Source organism: Cebus imitator, unplaced genomic scaffold, assembly GCF_001604975.1.
Source record: "Cebus imitator isolate Cc_AM_T3 unplaced genomic scaffold, Cebus_imitator-1.0 Scaffold119, whole genome shotgun sequence".
Lineage (NCBI taxonomy): Eukaryota > Metazoa > Chordata > Mammalia > Primates > Cebidae > Cebus > Cebus imitator.
The window spans coordinates 4,972,378-4,992,769 of record NW_016107434.1 but is presented as its reverse complement, the minus strand read 5'-3'; the positions used below and the strand labels follow the sequence as shown (position 1 = coordinate 4,992,769).

Sequence of the window (20,392 nt, the reverse complement as noted above, 5' to 3'; positions counted from 1 at the left end):
AGTTAAAGTCCCCTTTACTTTTTCCTCCACTTTTCTTAAGTATAAGGAGACTTGCCCTGTACCCACCACAGCTGGGAATGTGCTGAGTCTCATCTGAAGCCAGCAAGTCTGAGTCTCACCCAAAGCTCTCAATGTAGTTCCTGGGTATTGCTGCTGGTTATTCAGGGCCCAAGGGCTCTTCACTTAGCAGGTGATGAATTTTGCCAGTATTCAGTTCTTTCCTTCAAGGCAGTATGTTCCCTTCTGGCCCAAAGGGTGTCTAAAAATGTCATCCCAGAGCTACAGCCTGGAAAGGGGCCTCACAACTTTGACTAGTGCCGTATCCTTCTGTGGCTGAGCAGATACACATGATGCAAGAGAAAGTCCTTTCCCGTCTTCCCTTTCTTTAACTCAAGGTGAGGAAAGTGGTCTCTTTTGGAGTCACAAGCTGTGCCTCCTGGAGTTAGGGGATGGGTGATGCCAGCATTCCCCTAGCTGAGCTGGCTAGTATCCCAGTAAATCACGCGCACCTGCAGTCCTCTGGCTCTGAGCTCAGTTTGGCACTAGGACTCGCCTATGTGTTACAGTGTTTGTGCTCTAGACTGCCTTTTGAGTTTATTGAGAGCCCTGGAGTACTTTACTTCATGGTGAATGGTGGTGAGGCTTGAGGACACTCATGTTCAGATGCTGGGATTGGCGATTTCCCTCTGGTTAGGGTTGGTTTAAATGCCCCTCTGCAGGTGGGCTTAGCTGAGTTTGGCCTAGTTTCTCTTTCTGCTAAAACAGGGTTACACTGAGTTCAATGCCTCATAACTGCATTGCTTTCTGTTTCCCCATAGCACAGGAATGCTCTGTGCACCATCCTGCTGATGCCAGGGGAGGTTCAAGGGATGGTATCAGCAATTCAAGACTGCTTTTCCTACCTCATCAGACCCTCGTTCAGCTATATTAAGCTAAAACCAGGTATTGCAAGTCCTTTCCTGATTTTTGGTTCTTGTAAAGACTTTATTTTTGGTGTGTGTGTGTGTGTGTGTTAAATTGGTGTTCTCGCAGGGGAATGATTGGTGGAACCTTCTGTTTTAGCTTCTTTCTCCCTCACACCTCCTCTATAATTTTCTCTTTCTTTTTTTTTTAATTATAGTTTAAGTTCTGGGGTACTGTGCAGATCATGAAGGATTGTTAAATAGTTGTACACATGTCGTGGTGGTTTGCTGCATCCATCCCCCCATCATCTACATTAATTATTTATCCTAATGTTATCCCTCCTGAATCCGCCCACCCCCTGCTATCCTCCCCCCATCCCCCACAGGCCCCAGTGTATGATGTTCCCCTCCCTGTGTGTATGTGTTCTCATTGTTCAACACCCACTTATGAGTGAGAACATGTGGTGTTTGGTTTTCTGTTCTTGTGTCAGTTTGCTCAGAATGATGCTTTCCAGATTCATCCATGTCCCTGCAAAGGACAAAACTCATCCTTTTTTATGACTGCATAGTATTCCATGATGTATATGTGGCACATTTTCTTGATCCAGTGTGTCATTGATGGGCATTTGGATTGGTTCCAGGTCTTTGCTATTGTGAACAGTGCCTCAATAAACATACATGTTCATGTGTCTTTATAACAGAATGATTTATAATCCTTTGGGTATATACCCAGTAATGGGATTGCTGAATCAAATGGTATTTCTACTTCTAGATCCTTGAGGAATTGCCACAATGTATTCCACAATGGTTGAACTAATTTACACTCCCATCAAGAGTGTACAAGCATTCCAGTTTCTCTACATCCTCTCCAGCGTCTGTTGTCTCCAGAATTTTTAATGATCACCATTCTAACTGGAGTGAGATGGTATTAAAGATATAAACATAAGATCTAACACCATAAAAACCCTGGAAGAAAACCTAGGCAATACCATCGGCACATAGGCATGGGCAAGGACTTTATGACTAAAACACCAAAAGCAATGACAACAAAAGCCAAAATAGACAAGTGGGATCTAATTAAACTTAAGAGCTTCTGCACAGCAAAAGAAACTATAAGTAGAATAAAAGGCAACCAACATAATGGGAAAAAATTTTTGCAATCTACCCATCTGACAAAGGGCTAATATCCAGAATATTCTCTTCTTTCTTTCTCTCTTTCTTTCCTTCTTTTTCTTTCTTTCTTTTTTCTCTTTCTTTCTCTCCTTTTTCTCTCCCTCTCCTTCCCTCCTTCTCTCCCTCCCTCCCTCCCTCCTTCCTTCCTTCATTCCTTCCTTCCTTCCTTCTTTCCTTCCTTCCTTCTTTTTCTTTCTTTCAAGGTTCTGCTCTGCAGCCCAGCTGTAGTGCAGTGGCATGATCATAACTCACTGCAGTCTCAAACTCCGAGGCTTGAATAATCCTTCCACCTCAGCTCCCAAGTAACTAGGATTACAGGTGTGCTGTCACACTGGGCTAATTTTATTTATTTATTTATTTATTTATTTATTTATTAAGATGTAGCCTCACTGTGTTACTCAGGCTGGTCTCAAACTCCTAGCCTCAAGTGATCCTCTCACCTCAGCCTCCCAGTCACTGGGATATAGTCAAGAGGCACAACACCTGGCTAAGTTATAGCTTTTTAAGAATAGAATTGTTTGTCTATTTTATCTGAGTTTTAAAACTCACTGGCATCAAAGTTTTTAATAGTACTTTAAAAATTTCTTTTTGTAAAATAATCTGCAATACCATGTAGATATATTCCCTTCTTGGTTTTCTCTACTTTATTCTGTCACTTTCTGATTCTGTCTCTCCCCCTCTGTCTCTCTTCCTGTATTATGTGGGTGTTAAGTTGAACAGAGAATTGCATAGTTATTGGTCTTTTCAAAGAACCAACTTCTAGCTTTCTTGATCTTCTCTGTTTTTTCTTTAGTTTTGATGTCTTTGATTTTACTCTTATCTGTCTACTTTCTTTGAATTTATTGTGTTCTTTTTCTTACCTTGCATGTTTCCACCTTTCTATGTTGGAAAGTTAGATACTTAATTTTTTGACTTTCTTCTTTTATGAGGTACTCACAAGTTTTCACAACCACATGTTCAGTTTTAAGTGTTTTTAAAAAATTCTAAAAATTCTTCATTGAAACACAAACTATTTTGAAGTTTTAAAATTTCCAAATGTATGGGAATTAAAAATATATATCTTTTATAAACTCATAAGTTAATAGTATTATTGTCAGAGGTTGAGGTTATATTCTTTGAATATGTTGAGATTTATGTTCTTTTACCTGGTAAGTTTTTATAATTGCTCCACGTGTGTTTTAAAAATGTATATTTTCTAATTGTTGGGAATAGAATTCCATACATTTCAATTAGATCATGATTGTTCATTTAGTAATTAACATTACTCATGATTGTTCAAATTTATAGCATTTCTAGTTTTTTCTGCTTGACCTATAAGTGGTGTAAGAAATATACTGCAATTTTCTCTTAGTCAAAAAAGTTATATTTGATCAATGTTTTCTTTTCACATTTACTGTTTGAGGCTCTTATGGTAATTGTGTACAAGTTGAGAATGTTACTGGTGAATTGAGCCTTTATCACTTATACTCACACTTTTTGACTTTATTATTTGAAATAAATACAATCATGCTACTTTCCCTTTTGGTATATCATTTTTCTATTATTTTACTTTCAACCTTTGTGAATCTTTATGTTTTTAAGCATGTGTCTTGTAAATAGCATAAAGGTGGATTTTAAAGTCAATTTTGATATTATCTATAAATATGTAAAGCCCAGACTATAGTTTATTTTATTATTATAATAGCTGCTCATTGGTAGTGGCTGTGTTTATAAGGGATTAACCATTTGTTTACATTTATTGATTGCAAAAATTATTCTAAGCTAGATTAGAAAAAAATTAGTCAAACAGATTTTAAAGATGATTTGTTATTAAATATTGACTGTGTGTTCTGAGTTGTGCCTTGCTGCTCGCTTGCATTTACTGACCAAGGTTTGACTTTGCCTTTACTGACCTACTAGTCAAGGAAGATTTTTACAGAAAAGGTATATTTATATGAAAGCTTTGTGATGTCACAGTCCTCTTATACTTTAGTAATTAACACTTTGTAACTTGACAGTGCTCTCTGATGGGAAATTTCTGTAATCTTAAGGGCCAGCGTTTTGGACCTTGTAGAACTCAAAGTGTCTAAAAAATCAAGATTGCTAAAGTTAAATTTAATTCTATATTCTGTGGTTTCTCAAATAGTTACTCCCAGCTCCACTTCCCAAGCATTTGAAAGTGTTGAATTTCTCAGGCAGTTACTCTTATTGAGTTATTTTAAAGGTAACATACTTCTGTACATTCATCTAAGACATCATTATACTTGATACCCAGCAGCTACTTTTCTTCTATTCTTTTGTCCTTTTTATTCCCTGGGTGAAAATCAGTGTAGACTCTAAGGTATAATTCTCAGGAAAATCCAATCAAGAAAGGACAGGCTATTCCCAAGACTCAGTACCATTATTTGGTCACTAATATTTAAGGTTGTTAATTAGAATCTTTTTTACTTGCAACAAACAACATAAGACTCTTTGGTTTGGAAAATGTTAGAACCTCAAAAGAACCCTAAATTGTCATCTTCTGAACTTAGAAAAACGCTCCTACTTCAAGTAGTAGCTCGTAAAATGTATGTAAAACAAATATTTTACAGTTTAGCAGACTAGACATTAATCTAACCTATCCTTGGATAGTTGACCTGTCTCTGAGTATTGCTCAATAAATTTTTTTTCTCTTAATTTATAATTTAATTCTTATTCAGCATGTTTGCTGCATATGTATTCTGGCCAAGGCATGGAGGAGAGTATCAAGAAGAACAGACTATGGTTGTTGCTGATGGTATTGGGAAACTTTTTTTGGAGAAGTTGACATTAAATTAGATCTTGAATGAAGGGTGATATTCCCAAAAAAAAGAACATTTCTAGGAGGAGGAGGAAACACCATCATATTTTCATTCTTTCTATTCTTGGTTTCTTTTCACTGCATTATTCTGTATTTTCTTTTAGCTTTTCATGGTAGATAAATTATTAAGTGATGTTATCAGTTTCTGTGTTTTATAAACTCCCAATTTTTGTCATTTTAGCTCTCAGCATTACTCAAACTGCTCTTTCTTTCTTTTCAGAAATTGTAACTCTCATATAATTGAATCTTTTTATCTTTTCACAAAAGGAATTAATCTATCATCTGAGGGTAATAGATTAGATTCATTGGTTTAACTCAAGTAAGAGACAGTTTTGGGTCCCACAGCCCTTCTTTGCAAAGAGGACAAAAGACATTTTCATCATTGAGTACGAACCATTTCAAGGCTCAGAGAAGATTCACCTGTTGTATTTTTTATGTGATATAGATGAATAAGACAGTAAAATAGGATAAAGATCAATTCTCATTTAAAAATGTTGCCATGGGGAGGTGAGATCAGGTATAGGCAACATTTTAGGAGCTGAGTTCTAAGTTGTTGATGTTCCTTATTCTGGTGTACAAGGAGGGCAGGGTGAGAGTTGGAGAGTTATAGCAGCCTGGAATAATCAGGAAGCATAGCACAGTTAGGGACATATATAACTAAAATAAAAATATGATTAAGCAAATTTATATAAACCCAGGTAACTGCATTGATTTCCTCCTATGACTTCATGTAGAGCTGGCTCAATATTAAATGGGCCAATTGAAAGTATCTGGAAAGAATAATTATGAAGGCTAAGAACTTAGAGGAGACTATATCTGTGAGAAAAAGATGTAGTGGAAGTCACTGGACAGCTAAAGGGAAGTATGAATGTAGTAGATGCCAGAGTAGGAGCAGATGATGGTATGGCAAGAGATGGTAGAAGAGCTGCATATAAGGTGATAGAAGCTCAAGACCCACTTTGCCTTCACTGAAATTCTGTTGCGTACTCTAATAGTCAAAGATACTTCCTCTGAAAACTATCTGCCCCTGAAAATAATCTTTGACTTTAGACTGTTGGTGACTTAGAAAAGCATAGTGAAGAATGCCTGGAGTCTGAAGTCAACTTGCTCTTTAATATTTTTCTTTAAAGAGAAATGCATGTGTGCCATAGAAAATTTATAAAATAAAGTAGGAAGAGGAAAAAACACCCATAGTACCTCCATGGAAAAATGGCAAATGTTAAAATTTTAACATTTTCTTTAGTTACTCTTTTTTATTCCTTTGTATTTTTAAAAAACAATTGCAAGAATTGGGTTTGAATTTGATACTTAGGTATGCATATCAGGCAATCCATATGATCTCTTTGAGTCCTTGTTTTCTAATCTGTAAAATGTGTATCATATTACTTTTCCTACATTCTTCGTGAGCTATTTTATAACAAAAGATATAAAAGATTTTTAAAGGCTATGAACTGTAAGGAAAAAAGCAAATCAATGCTATAAATTTTGGTATATCTTTCATGGAGGAAATGTTAATGAAAAGGATAAAAAGTAACAAGCAGAATTTATGGTAGGACAGAACTTGAAGAAATTGACTTAGTTGTAATTATGTGAGACAACAGCATTCTCAATTCAGATGAGTTTTTAACTGATAGGGCTAATCATCAGGACTAATGATATTCTAACATAAAATATCTCTATAACCAAGGGATATAGTACATCTGTAATATAATGTTATTTTCTAAAGCCAATATGAGATGAGAATTAACAGAAGTATGACTGCAAGATTCAGGAAATAATTGGACTATATTTGTAATTAGACAGACCCTTATTAATGTTTATAACCAGGATTTATTAGCACATTAAGGAAATGATGTGTAGATATCAAAGGGAATCAGAGAAGAACTACTAACATGTTTAAAAGGATTGAAAAAGGAGATGACATTAATAATAGAAAAATGTTTCTTTATTCTGAATATCACAAAATTAAGGAGATTGTAAATTGGTAAAAAATAACTTTATGATTGAGTCATTGACTAGAAAGTTTAATTGATGAATTTTTGGGCGTGATTTCATTTGTATAAAAGATCAATGTCTGGTGAATGGTAGTAGTTTCTCTCTCTGCTGAGGATTTAGCAGAAGTAAATAATCCTAAATAATCATCCTTATAGATTATGTCTGAGGGTTTAGAAAGGAGTCAAGGAAACAATTTATGAAACACTCGACAGAATGCCAAAGAAGATTTTGAAATTTATAACTTGCATATATTTAAAGTCACTTGTGCACTGTGCATTTAGGTATGATCTGCTCTTTGGCCTCTAAGCTATAATGATCCTATTATTCTCTATGTTAATGAGTCTAGTTAGAATTCTCATTTGAAGACATATCCTCTTTAGATTCAGCCTGTAAAATTGACATTACCAATAGGGAAAGATGATAAAAGTTTTGCATATCCCACTATCTACATGATTTCATAGAAAGTGAAAAATGGTGAACAGTGTGAAATAATTCAGAGAGATCATGAGAATGAAGATTTAGCTACTCTAAGGTATTTGGTGATCCTCATGAGACCAATTTTAGGAAAGTGGGGAAAAGGGGAGCATTGGTGGGCAGTGGAGCAGATAGTATTTAGGAGAAATGAATATTTCTGAAAAGTGGGAACATAAAGGGAGATTATACTAGCAATATGATATAATGGTAAATTATAGCAGTAGCTTCTAGAGTAGGAATTTGTACTTTCAAAGGCAATGAGACCCACTGAACAGTTTTTGGCAGTGCTAGTTATATAATCAAAGTGCTACTTAGGACAAGTAATCTCGTGGCCATATTCAGGAAAAATGGGGAGAGATCAGCTGTCCTGAATTATAGAATTTCAGTAATGGTTAGTGAAAACAAGTAAGAGATTTGAGAGGAGCAGGACAGATGAGATGCTTGTGATACTATAATAGATCTTGAGGAAAAGCTGCATTGGGGATTAGAGAGGTAATTATGGGTTTCATTGTCATGGAAAATTTCATGTGCATTTAATTTATATATATATATGATTTTATATATATATGTATATATAATTTTATATATGTATATATATATATATATAATTGCACTTTAGTTTCTGAGGTACATGTGAAGAACATGCAGGATTGTTGCATAGGTACATATGTGACAATGTGGTTTGCTGCCTCCATTCCCATCACCTATATCTAGCATCTCTCCCCATGTTATCCCTCCCCAACCCCCTACCCCACCACTGTCCTCCTCTTAGTCCCCGCCAACAGACCCCAGTGTGTGATGCTCCCCTCCCTGTGTCCATGTGTTCTCATTGTTCAACACCCGCCTATATGTGAGAACAATGCATGTGATTAATGTACAACATCTCGATAATAATGCTTAGTAGACTGAGAGAAATATGGCTTTATTGTTTAGGAAAGAATTAGAGGGTGAATGATATACTTACTCAGATTCAACTAGAAATTATACGCTAGCGATACTACTAGATCTTTCTACACATATTGCCTTTCGCATAGTGGTCAAGTCTTAGGGGGAGGATACAATAAGACTCAACAGAAAGCTCATTAGAGGAGGAGAACAAGGCAAGATCTTAAATATGCTCTTATTTATGTCATGAAGGAATGATGAAAAACTAGAGAATGACAAAAGGAGAAGTTTGGAAATTAAGTGAACCACCAGAAAAATTTAGTGCCACTCAGGATGTTTATAATAGTATCATTATAGCTCACAGTATCAAATTCTTGCTGGGTCAAAAACTGTTCTAAGCTCTTTATCATAGCAAATTTTGAGGGCAGAACTAGTATTACTCAATTCTATAGTATATTTGATACAATGAGATGGATAAATTGTCTAAGATTATGGAAAATGGGAGGGTAAGTGGTTAAATCACGGTTAAACCCAGGAGTTTGACTCATTATTCATTTTTAACCAGTCTATTACTTCTGTCTGCCCAGATTATTAAACATAAGGAGGGAAACACTGAGGTTTATATAAACTATCTAATGACCTAAACTGAGATTTGAAAAGATTAATGTGATTGAATTTTCATTTTAAGTTGTCCTTCTTTATTATCTTGTAGAGAAAGTTTTACTTATCTTCAAGGTCAGCCTGTATTGTGATGGAAAATATTTAAGATGAGTTCAATTTTAAGTTTGGATCCTTAAAAAATATCAGATTTTCACTAGCTTTTGTTTAATTGCTTCATCACAAGCAATAAATGAGAATATTGTCATTGAGAATTTGAGTTTACTTCAAACCCAAGATTATGGAATTTATTTATTGCAAAGATTTTTAAGGCACTTTTGTAGGACTCAAGTAATTATTACAACACAACAAGGAGTCTACCACCGTATTTTAGGTGGCATTTACTTCCCTGGAGAGATTAGAGTGTACGAAATAACAGACTAGACTGGATATATTGAATAGCTGTTGGAATCAGATAGTTGGTATAGATTTCTGAATGTTCTTCTCAAATCCTGAAATTTATATGTGTAAAGCATATATTAAATATATGTAGTATCAGGCTACATACAGGCCTTTGATACAGGGCTTTGATAATAATAGCATGTAAAGAGACTAAAGTACAACACAGATAATATTCTTTGGAGCAGAGCAATTCAGAAGATGAATTTAAAGAGAGCATGATTTTTTTTTTTTGGAGATGAGGTCTCACTGTGTTGCCCAGGCTAGAGTACAGTGGCTATTCACAGGTGAAATCATAGTACACTGCAGCCTTGGATTCGTAGGCTGAAGTGATTCTCCTGCCTCAGCCTATCTGCTAGCTGAGATTACAGGCATGTGCCCCTGTGCTTGGCTTAGATGACTCTTTTTTTTTTTTTAAGAAACAGAGTCTAGCCCTGTTGCCCAGGCTGGGGTACAGTGGTAAGATCATGGCTCACTGCAGCCTTGCACTCCTGGACTCAAGCGATCCTCCCAACTTACCACCCCAGTAGCTGGGACTACAGGCAGGTACTGTCACTCCTGGATAATCTTTTTATTTTTTGTAGAGGCAGGGTCTTACTGTGTTGCCCATGCTCATCTCAAAGTCCAGGGCTCAAGAAATCCTTCTGCCTTGGCCTCCCAAAGTGCTGAGATTATAGGTATAAGCTACTGCACCTGGACAAATGATTATTTTTGAAATCCGAATTTGAGGCTAGAAGATGAGGGGCAATGTATATCTTAAAGCACACAGGATAAAGATATGAGATGAAAGTAATGAAATAAAACAAAATAGGAAGGATAGATACAGGAGGTATGAAAATCAATATGTAAAACCAGTAGTAATTCCAGAAGCATAAAAGAAGAATTGATTTAATTTAAGTAGACAGAGGAGAAAAGAAAACAAGAGAGAAAAGTATTTTAAAGGTGTTGCGTTAATTGGTGTTAGAGGAAAGTAAAAAGAAAACAACATGTTGGTGAGAAAAATAGTTGATGTATTTTAAAATAAGAATGGAGAATTGTATCACTAAAAAAGGGACAGAACAGAATAGAAAAGTATAATAATACTTCTAAGTTAATCTGGATGTAATGAAATGAATACAGTTTTAATAAAACCAGCAAACATTTTAAAATGAAATAACATCACTTTTTGCTGATGACATGATTGTCAACATAGAAAACCCAAGAGATTTCAGTAAAAAACCACAAAGTGTAGCAAGGTGGCTACATATATACAAGTAAATTTTACAACAAAAATAAATAACTTTTCTCCATTTTTGCACTTTTCATTCTGTGGCATATTTTTGCACTTAGAAATCAGGAAGCACAAGTCCCTCTACTACCTGATTTATCTCTTTAAGTTTGTAGATGACTTTGTTTACATTTTCTCTTTTTGATTATACACTAAAGCCCAAACTAAATTTCAGGCTACATGACTAAAAGATACCAAATATTTAGATGTGGAAAAAATTCTGGATCTTGCTCTCTGTGAATCTTGTACTTTTTAAATTCTGTGTAAAATGGCAAGATAACCTTGTAATCTTGAGTAGAGTAATAGACATTTCTGTCATTATTCTATAGCCAGAATGTCAATTTCAACTTAAAAATTATGTTTTTATTCCTCTTTTGTTCTTCAGGTAACTTCAGGGTCAGCCTTGCACATGAAGTTGATGAATGGAGGAAATCACTCAGTGGTGTCTGAATTTTTCTTGTTGGGACTCATGAGTTCGAGGGAGATTCAGATTTTCCTTTTTCTGTTTTTCACAGTATTTTATGTAGCAAGTATGCTGGGAAACATTCTCATTATGCTTACTATAATCTCAGACCATCGCTTACATTTCCCCATGTACTTTCTGCTGGCAAATCTCTCCTTCATTGATACAGGTGTTTCCAGCATTGCAACCCCAAAGATGATTTATGATCTTTTCAGAAAACATAAAGTCATCTCCTTGAAAGGATGCATTACTCAGATGTTCTTTATTCACACTGTTGGTGGTACAGAGATGGTGCTGCTCATAGTCATGGCCTATGATCGGTATATTGCTATCTGTAAGCCCCTCTACTACCTGAATATCATGAGCCTAAGAATGTGCACTTCTTTTACAGCTATTGCTTGGACCATTGGACTCATACATTCTGTGGCCCAGCTGGCTTTTGTTGTAAACTTACCCTTTTGTGGCCCCAACAAAATAGATAGTTTTTATTGTGATTTTCCTCGGTTTATCAAACTTGCGTGTACAGACACATATAGACTGGAGTTTCTGGTCACTGCCAACAGCGGCTTCATCTCTATGGGAACCTTCTTCATCTTGATGGTGTCCTATATCTTTATCCTGGTCACAGTTCGTAAACACTCTTCAGCAGGTCCATCCAAGGCCCTTTCCACTGTCACAGCTCACGTCACTGTGGTGGTTTTCTTCTTTGGTCCTTGCATTATTGTCTATGTGTGGCCATTTCCTACCTTACCTATAGATAAATTTTTAGCTATCTTTGATGCCCTTATTACTCCTTTTATGAATCCTGTCATCTATACATTTAGAAATAAGGACATGAAGGTGGCAATGAGGAGACTGTTTCTTAAGGCTTTAAGTATCAGGCAGAGTTCTTTTATGCCCAGTCCAAGAAATTCAGACTCATCTTGACCATTCTTGGAAATTAATCTCTTTAATTGAAAATTTCGCACATCATTTTAATTGAATTAGTGTTTTCAGTATCTACTGAGAGATTTCAGTGAAATCTCTCCTCAAAGAATTCTGTTCTGATCTGATCAGTTCTTCATGGAGAACCCTTGCTTTAAGAATCCTAAAGATATTGATGAGAAGTGAATATTCACTCACTCTGTGAATGTAGCATCCTTGTTTATTTTTAAAGATTTTGGTGATGTTGATTGCTAAAATCTCACATACTGGGCACATTTCCCATTAATACCAAATTTTGGACACTATTATCCTTGCCATGGATTCTCAAAGGCTTATTTCTTCTAATTCACATGTGTACCTATGTTCATGTCTTCTGAGTTTCTCAGTGTCTGTGTACTGAGGAAAAATGAAGCTAATTGCTTAGATGGCTTTGAGCGTTTGAGGCTTTTACCACCTTAATTTGTTCACCAACACTGAGATTTAGTTAACACTAAAATTTTTAGATTTAGTTATAATTGGAAGGTAAATTTTGAGGAAAATCATAGAGAGGCAACTCAGGAAACTTAAGACCTTAAGGAAAAGCAAATACGAAGAGTAGATATTACAAAACTGTCTATAAATGAAGAGATATAAAGCTATAATGAAGAAATATGTTAAAGTTTCCACAATAAGATTTATTTTATATAATTATTCAAAAAATAAGTATACTATTCAAGAACAGTATAAATAATTGTTCAAAGAGAGTATTTCACTGCTTCTCTGGGTTACCAAATGAGTAGGAGCAGCATACATGTGAGTCTACTGTTATTCAAGTGTGGATTAAACGACCTGTTAGGCAACTGGCCTGCTCTTCGTGAGCTCCATAATGACCTGTAGCAATCCTTGTAGTGGCAGCAATAGGCTGTTAGTAAGAAACTGGAAGCATAATGTTCAAGGCTGAAACGAATATTTCTGACAAATCTTCACCCTCTCCCCGGCACAAATTTGCCACTGAATCTTAGCTATAAGAGTAAATATTCTTGAACTTGAGATAAGATGTGTTGGCATTCCTGTTTTGTACCCCTTGCTTTTATGCATGGAAAACTTTCATCCTAAGTGTTGCATGCGTCTGTAATATTCTCCCATATTTCTAACACCAGTCCTGGTTTCTTTAGTGAACTCCAGATAACATAACTTGAAAGAGCAATTCCATAAATAACTTTTCTGAAACTTGTCACCTTCCCCATAGAAACTGGTGTTTTCTGCATTTTCACCTAGATTGGTGATACCACCCAGTTTTTTAAAGCTAGAATCTTGGAGACACAGAGATTTTGTCCAGTCTACTAGAATATTGTGTTATTTTTAATATTGCTTGTATTTGTCCCTTTCTCTTCAGTGTCATTTTTGGATCTTCCCAAGGTCTCTTATTCCTCACGTCCTAATTGGTCTCTGAGTATAGAGCCTCCCCTTCCTCCCAGAATCTCCCCCACAAAGCCACCAGAGGGATTTTCTATAATGTGAATCTGGTAATATGACTGCTCTCAGAAACCATCTACCATATAGGGTTAGAATTCTTTTACTTCTCCAGATTTCTTGTACAGAATTTATAAAATCTTGGTTTTTGTATAATGGTAGATATGTTAATGTCACATTTTGACAAAGCACATAAAAATGTGAGCAACCAAAACCTGGTCTCTCTGGCATGAATGGGGACCTTTAAGAATTAATGTTTCTTGTACACATTATAGCATAGAATGATCCATAATAAGTTTAGATCACTGGTTGTGACTCTGGAAGACAAACATTGAAAAATAGCTTTAATGCTTGCCACAGGATGTTGCAACACTGTAGGAACTGGGGTTTTTAGGGCTACTGATCTAGGAGGACATTCAGAATGCAGAAAACTGGAGAACAGCTTGTGGAAATCATTTCCTTAGGATGAGTTTGAGCTGATGTATAATGTATGCTGATACCACTCATAGAGATCATGAGGTAAAAAAATATGATCTAAGAATCTGTAAATTTTAATTATTTTAGAGGGATGCCAAGATTATTAATAATGTTCAGCCCTGAGTCTGAGTTGAAAGTTTCATTGGGTTTTTGACAAATTTTCTTATGATATCTTTACAGATAAGATTGCAAAATGTAGATTGGATGATAATAAAATTGAATGGGGTCCAAATTATCTCAGTGATTATGTTCTAAATGTGTATGTCAGAGGAATTTTGCTTATTTTTGAGGATTCTTCTTTCTTACAGCAGTTTTCTGATTACAAAATAATACAAGTCTACTAAAGAAAATTAGAAAAATATACAGAAAATTTGCTTGTATTTGAATAATACTTTTCAAGGACCCATCAGAATTTTTTTTTAATTATTATTTTTTTAGACAGAGTGTCGCTGTGTCACCCAGGCTGGAGTGCAGTGGCCGATCTTGGATCACTGCAATCTCCGCCTCCTGAGTTCAAGTGATTCTCCTGCCACAGCCTCTGGAGTAGATGGAAGAGTACAGGTGCTCACACCAAAGCCGGCTAATTTTTGTTTTTTTAGTAGAGACAGGGTTTCACCATGTTGGCCAGCCTGGTCTCGAACTCCTGTCCCCAAGTGATCCACCTGCCTGGACTCCCAAAGTGCTGGGATTACAGGAGTGAGCCACTGAGCCCAGTCATTCATGAGTTTCTTCTTTAAAGATGGTTAGTAGCTCTAGCAAGAGCAACAGCTAAGGAAAAGTTTAAAAGAAAATATAATTCATCAACTCTGTGATATGGTAAACAGTGTTATTAATAGTGAAAATATTTCATCAAAGGTGGAATTCTCCTGGTTCTAATAGATTAATAATTTTGATTTTCTGTTAAGAAGATTAACTACTAATTATTTCAAATAGTTTTCAAAAATTATTTAGATTATTGTATGAAGAATGAAATAATGGTTGTGTAAAATTTATAATGTCTTAAAAACTAAAGCTTGTCTTATGAAAATTTCATTATAATCAAAACCATGAAGAAGCAATTTATATTAATAGTAGCAATATAGATAGATACCCTGAGATTATGAGTCAAAACTTGTTTTCCTACTGCAGAAGAAATATATCTTGTGAGTTTATTTTCTAAAACACTCAAATGGCATAATAAAAATAAGTCTATGTCAGGATGACAAAATGAAGGCATACTTAGAAAATTTGTGAATAACATAAAAATGAAAAGAAAAGAAAAAAAGGATAACAGGAGGTTACAAAAGCTTGGTCAGGCGCAGTGGCTCATACCTGTAATTCCAGCACTTTGGGAAACTGAGGCTGGCAGATCAGGAGGTCAGGAGTTTGAGACCAGCTTGGCCAACATAGTGAAACCCTGTCTCTACTGAAAATACCAAAATTAGCTGAGGATGGTGGCACACACCTGTAGTCCCAGCTACTTGGGAGGTTGAGGCAGGAGAATTGCTTGAACCCTGGAGGCAGAAGTTGCAGTGAGCCAAAATCCCACCACTGAACTCCAGCCTGGGCAACAGAAGGAAAAAAAAAAAAACAAAAAAAAAAAAAAAAAAAAAAAGAATTTTTTTTTTTTTTTAAAAAAAAAAAAAAAAAAAAAAAAAAAAAAAAAAAAAAAAAGAAGAAAGGGAGGGAGGGGAAAATGTGGACTGCAGGGATGACTTGTTTATCATATCTTTTTATTTAAAAAATAAGAAAAGAAAGAGAAAAAGAACTCCTTCCTCGCCCCCCCTCCCCCGCCCTAGGCAGAGTCTTGCTTTGTCGCCTAGGCTGGAGTGCAATGGTGCAGTCTCCGCTCACTGCAACCTCCGAATCCCAGGTTCAAGCAATTCCCCTGCCTCAGCCTTCCGAGTAGCTGGGACTACAGGCGAGCGCCACTGCTCCCAGCTAATTTTTGTATTTTAGTAGACATGGGGTTTCACCATGTTGGCCAGGATAGTCTCCATCTCTTGATCTCTTGACCTGCCTGCCTCGGCGGCCTCCCAAAGTGCTGGGATTACAGGCATGAGTCATCTCACCCGGCAAGAACTCTAAATATGAAAGTCAGTGGGGGACATAAGCGGGTGAAGAGGAAAAAAAAGGAGTCAATGGTGGGGAGGTGGCTGGGCGTGGTGGCTCACGCCTGTAATCCCAGCACTCTGGGAGGCTGAGGCAGGCAGATCACCTGAGGTCAGGAGTTTGACACTAGCCTGGTCAACATGGTGAAACCCCATCTCTATTAAAAATACAAAAATTAGCTAGGTGCGGTGGTGGTCGCCTGTGATTCCAGTTACTCCGGAGGCTAAGGCAGAAGAATTTCTTGAGCCCGGGAGGCGGAGATTGCAGTGTGCCGAGATCATGCCATTGCACTCCAGCCTGGACGACTGAGCAAGACTAAACAAAAACAAAAAACAAACAACAACAACAAAAAAATAGGCTGGGCGAGGTGGCTCCTGCCTGTAATCCCAGCACTTTGTGTAGCCGAGGCAGGCGGATCTCTAGGTCAAGAAATCCAGACTATCCTGGCGGACACGGCAAAACCTCGTCTCTACTAACAATACAAAAATTAACTGGGCTTGGTGGTGCGCNAAGGAAAAAAAAAAAAACACTCAGATGCATCAAATTAAAAAAAAATTGAGAGCAGGAAAAAGAAATACATGAAATTCTATATTTTCATATAAAAAAACAAATTTGCATAAGGCTATTCTGGGTCTTCTGTCTCTCCATATAAACCATTTTTTTTTACCATGCCCCCACCCTAAGTTGTAGTCTCGCAGTGTTGCCCAGGCTGGAGTACAATGGCATGGCCTCTGCTCACCATAACCTCCACCTCTCGGGTTCAAGTGATTCTCCTGCCTCAGCCTCCCAAGCAGCTGGAATTACAGGTGTGCACGACCGCCCCGGCTAATTTTTTTGTATTTTTAGTAGAGATGGGGTTTCACCATGTTGGCCATGATAGTCTCCATCTCCTGACCTCGTGACCTGCCTGCCTTGGCCTCCCAAAGTGCTGGGATTACAGGCGTGAGCCACTGCATCTAGCCTCATATAAACCTTTTTATTGATAATCAGTTTATTGACATCCTAAAATAACAAAGTTTACCCAGTGTTAAAAAAAAATCACAAATGGCTGTTCGATTTTGTCAAGTGCTTTTCCTGTGTCTATTGATATAACAGTGTATTTTTTTCTTCTTTAGCTTATTGATTTAATGGATTACATTAAATGATTTTTGAGTGTTGAGCCAACCTTGCATACCTGGGTAAATCTCACTTGCCCATGGTGTATAATTCTTTTTATATATAATTATCCCTCAGTGTCTTTGCAGGATTATTCACAGGACCCCTTGGATATCAAAATCTGGGTGCTGAAGTACCTTATGTAAAATGCCTTATGTAAAATTTACATATAACCTCTGCACATCCTCCTGTATACAGTCATGTGTTGTATAATGATCTTTCAGTCTATTATGAACGCATATATTACAGTGGTCCCATAAGATTACAATAGAACTGAAAAGTTCTTATCACCTTGTCATGTAGCCATTGTAACATTTTCATACAATAAATTACTCACCTGTTCGTAGTGATAATGGTACAAATAAACCTTCTGTGCTATCAGTCATATAAAAGTATAGAACATACAATTATGCACAGTACATAAAAATTGATAATAAATAACTGTTTTTACTGGTTTATGTATTTACACCATATTCTTTTTTTAATTTTTTTTATTGTTATACTTTAAGTTCTGAGATACATGTGCAGAATGTGCAGGTTTGTTACATAGGTATACATGTGCCATCATGGTTTGCTGCATCCATCACCCTGTCATCTACATTAGGTATTTCTTCTAATGCTATCCCTCCCTTAGCCCCCCAATTCCCCAGCAGGCCCCAGTATGTGATGTTTCCCCTCCTTGTGTCCATGTGTTCACATTGTTCAACATCCACTTATGAGTGAGAACATGCGGTGTTTGGTTTTCTGATCTTGTGTCAGTTTGCTGAGAATGATGGTTTCCAGCTTCATCCATGTCTCTGCAAAGGGCATGAACTCATCCTTTTTTATGGCTGCATAGTATTCCATGGCATATACTTTTTATTTTAGATTATACTCATTCTACTTATGAAAAAAAAGCCCCATTAACTGTAAGCCTGCCTTAGGGAGGTCCTTCAAGAGGTATTCCAAAAGAAGGCATTGTTATCACAGAGGATGACAGCTCCATGTATGACATTGTCCTTGAAGATCTCTCAGCAGGATAAAATGTGGATGTGGAAGACAGAGATATTGATAATCTTGATCCTATTTAGGCTTAGGCTAACGTGTGTGATTTTGTCTTAGTTTTTAACCAAAAAGTTTGAAGAGTTAAAATAAATAAAAAGCTTACAGAATAAGAATTTAAAGGAACAACATTTTTGTAGAGCTATACAATGTGTTTGTGTTTTAAACTGTTATTACAAGAGTCAAAAAGTTGAAAAGAAATTTAAAAGTTCCTAAAGTAAAAAGTTACAGTAAGCTGAAATTAATTTATTATTGGAGAAATAAAAATATTTGAAAAATAAATTTAGTCTAGCCTAAGTGTACAATGTTCATAAACAGTGGTGTATTATAATGGCTTAGGTTTTCACATTCACTTACCACTTACTCACTGATGTACCCAGAACAATTTCCAGCTCTATAAGCCCCATTGATGGTAAGTGCCCTATACAGTTGTACCAAGTTTTTACCTTGTATTCTAAGTTTCTATGGTACCTTTTCTATGTTTAGATATGTTTACATACACAAACACTTAACAGTTGCCTATAATATTCAGCACAGTAACATGCTATACAGACTTGTGGCCTGGGAGCAATAGGCCCTACTGTGTAGCTTAGGTGTGCAGTAGACTATTGCATCTAGTTTGTGTAAGTCAAGTCTGTGTTGTTCATACAATGACAAACTTGCTTAATGATACATTTCTCAGAATATACCCTCTTGTTAAGTAACACATGACTGTACTTTAGATTGTTTATAATACCTAATACAAGGTAAGTGCTATATAGATAGTTGTTAAACTGTATTGTTTTTAAAATTTGTATTACTTTTTATTGTTGTATTATTTTTTGTTGTTTTTCTCTCTGGATATTTTTGATTTGAAGTTGGTTGAATCTACAGATGTGGAATCCGTGGATAAAAAGGAAAGACTGTACTTAGCATTCAATTTGCAAATATTTTTCTAAAAATTTTGACACATATGTTCATGAGAGATATTGGTCTGTAGTTTTCTTTTCTTGTATTATCTTTATTTAGTTTCAGTATCAAGGTAGTGCTGGCCTTATAAGAATGAGTTAGGGTGTATTTCTTCTACCTGTCTTTTGGAAGAGATTACAGTAGAGCATTGGTATAATTTCTTCCTTAATTGCTTGGTAGAACTTACCAGTGAGTCTATCTGGGTTTGACACTTTCTGTTTTGGAAGATTATTAATTATTGATGAAATTTCTTTTTTGTTTGTTTGTTTGTATAAATTTAAAGGGTACTAGTGCAGTTTTGTTACATGGATATATCATATAGGGTGAATTCTGAGGTTTTAGTGTAATCATCACCCAAATGATGTACATTGTACCCATTAAGTAATTTCTCATCCCTCACCCCACTTCCAGTATCCCATTCTTCCAAGTCTCTGATGTCTATTATTCCACACTCTGTGTTGTGTACACCTTATTTAGTTCACACTTTTAAGTGAGGAAATGTATTTGACTGAGTTGTTTCACTTAAGATAATGGTCTCTAGCTTCAGCTCCATACACGTTGCTGCAAAAGACATGATTTCATTCTTTTTTAATGGCTGTATAGTATTCCATTGTGCATGCATGTGTGTGTGTTTATATATGTATGTATGTGGGCAAAAGACGTAGACATTTTTCCAAAAAAGACATACGAGTGGTCAAGAAGCATATGAAAAAATGCTCAACATCACTAATCGTTAGATAAGTGCAAATCAAAACCACAATTGTCATCTTACACCAGTAAGAATGCCTATTACTGAAAAGATAAAAAATAACAGATATTGGCAAGGATTTGGAGAAAAGGGGAAGCTTATATGCTATTGGTGGCAATGTAAATTAGTACAAACTCTATGAAAAACAGTATGGAGATATCTCAAAGAACTAAAAACAGAAGAATCATTTCATCCAGCAATACCACTATTAGGTAACTACTCAAAGGAAAAGAAATTATTGTATCACAAAGATACAAGCACTTGCCTGTTGATCACAGCACTATTCACTGTAGCAAAGATACGGAATCAACCTAAGTGTCCATGACGGATGATTAGATAAAGAAAATGTGACTCAATATCTTTAAAAGATATAGGCCTATGTGGATTCTTGTATGAGTTTTTTGTTTTTGTTTTTGTTTTTTTTCCCCATTTATTTATTTTATTGCATTTTAGGTTTTGGGGTACATGTGAAGAACATGCAAGATTGTTGCATAGGTACACACGTAGCAGTGTGATTTGCTGC

At 36.1% G+C, this 20,392-nt stretch overlaps 1 protein-coding gene across 1 annotated transcript; it reads left to right on the top strand.

The window, feature by feature from the left end:
- Nucleotides 1–10,988: 10,988 nt before the first annotated feature.
- LOC108311944 (olfactory receptor 4F3/4F16/4F29-like) lies at nt 10,989–19,303 on the top strand (the record flags this gene model as incomplete). Its single annotated transcript, XM_017539604.1, has 2 exons — nt 10,989–11,907; nt 19,266–19,303. Coding segments are annotated over exons 1-2 (957 nt in total), but the record flags the coding sequence as incomplete, so codon positions are not given.
- Between the last annotated feature and the right edge of the window lie 1,089 nt (nt 19,304–20,392).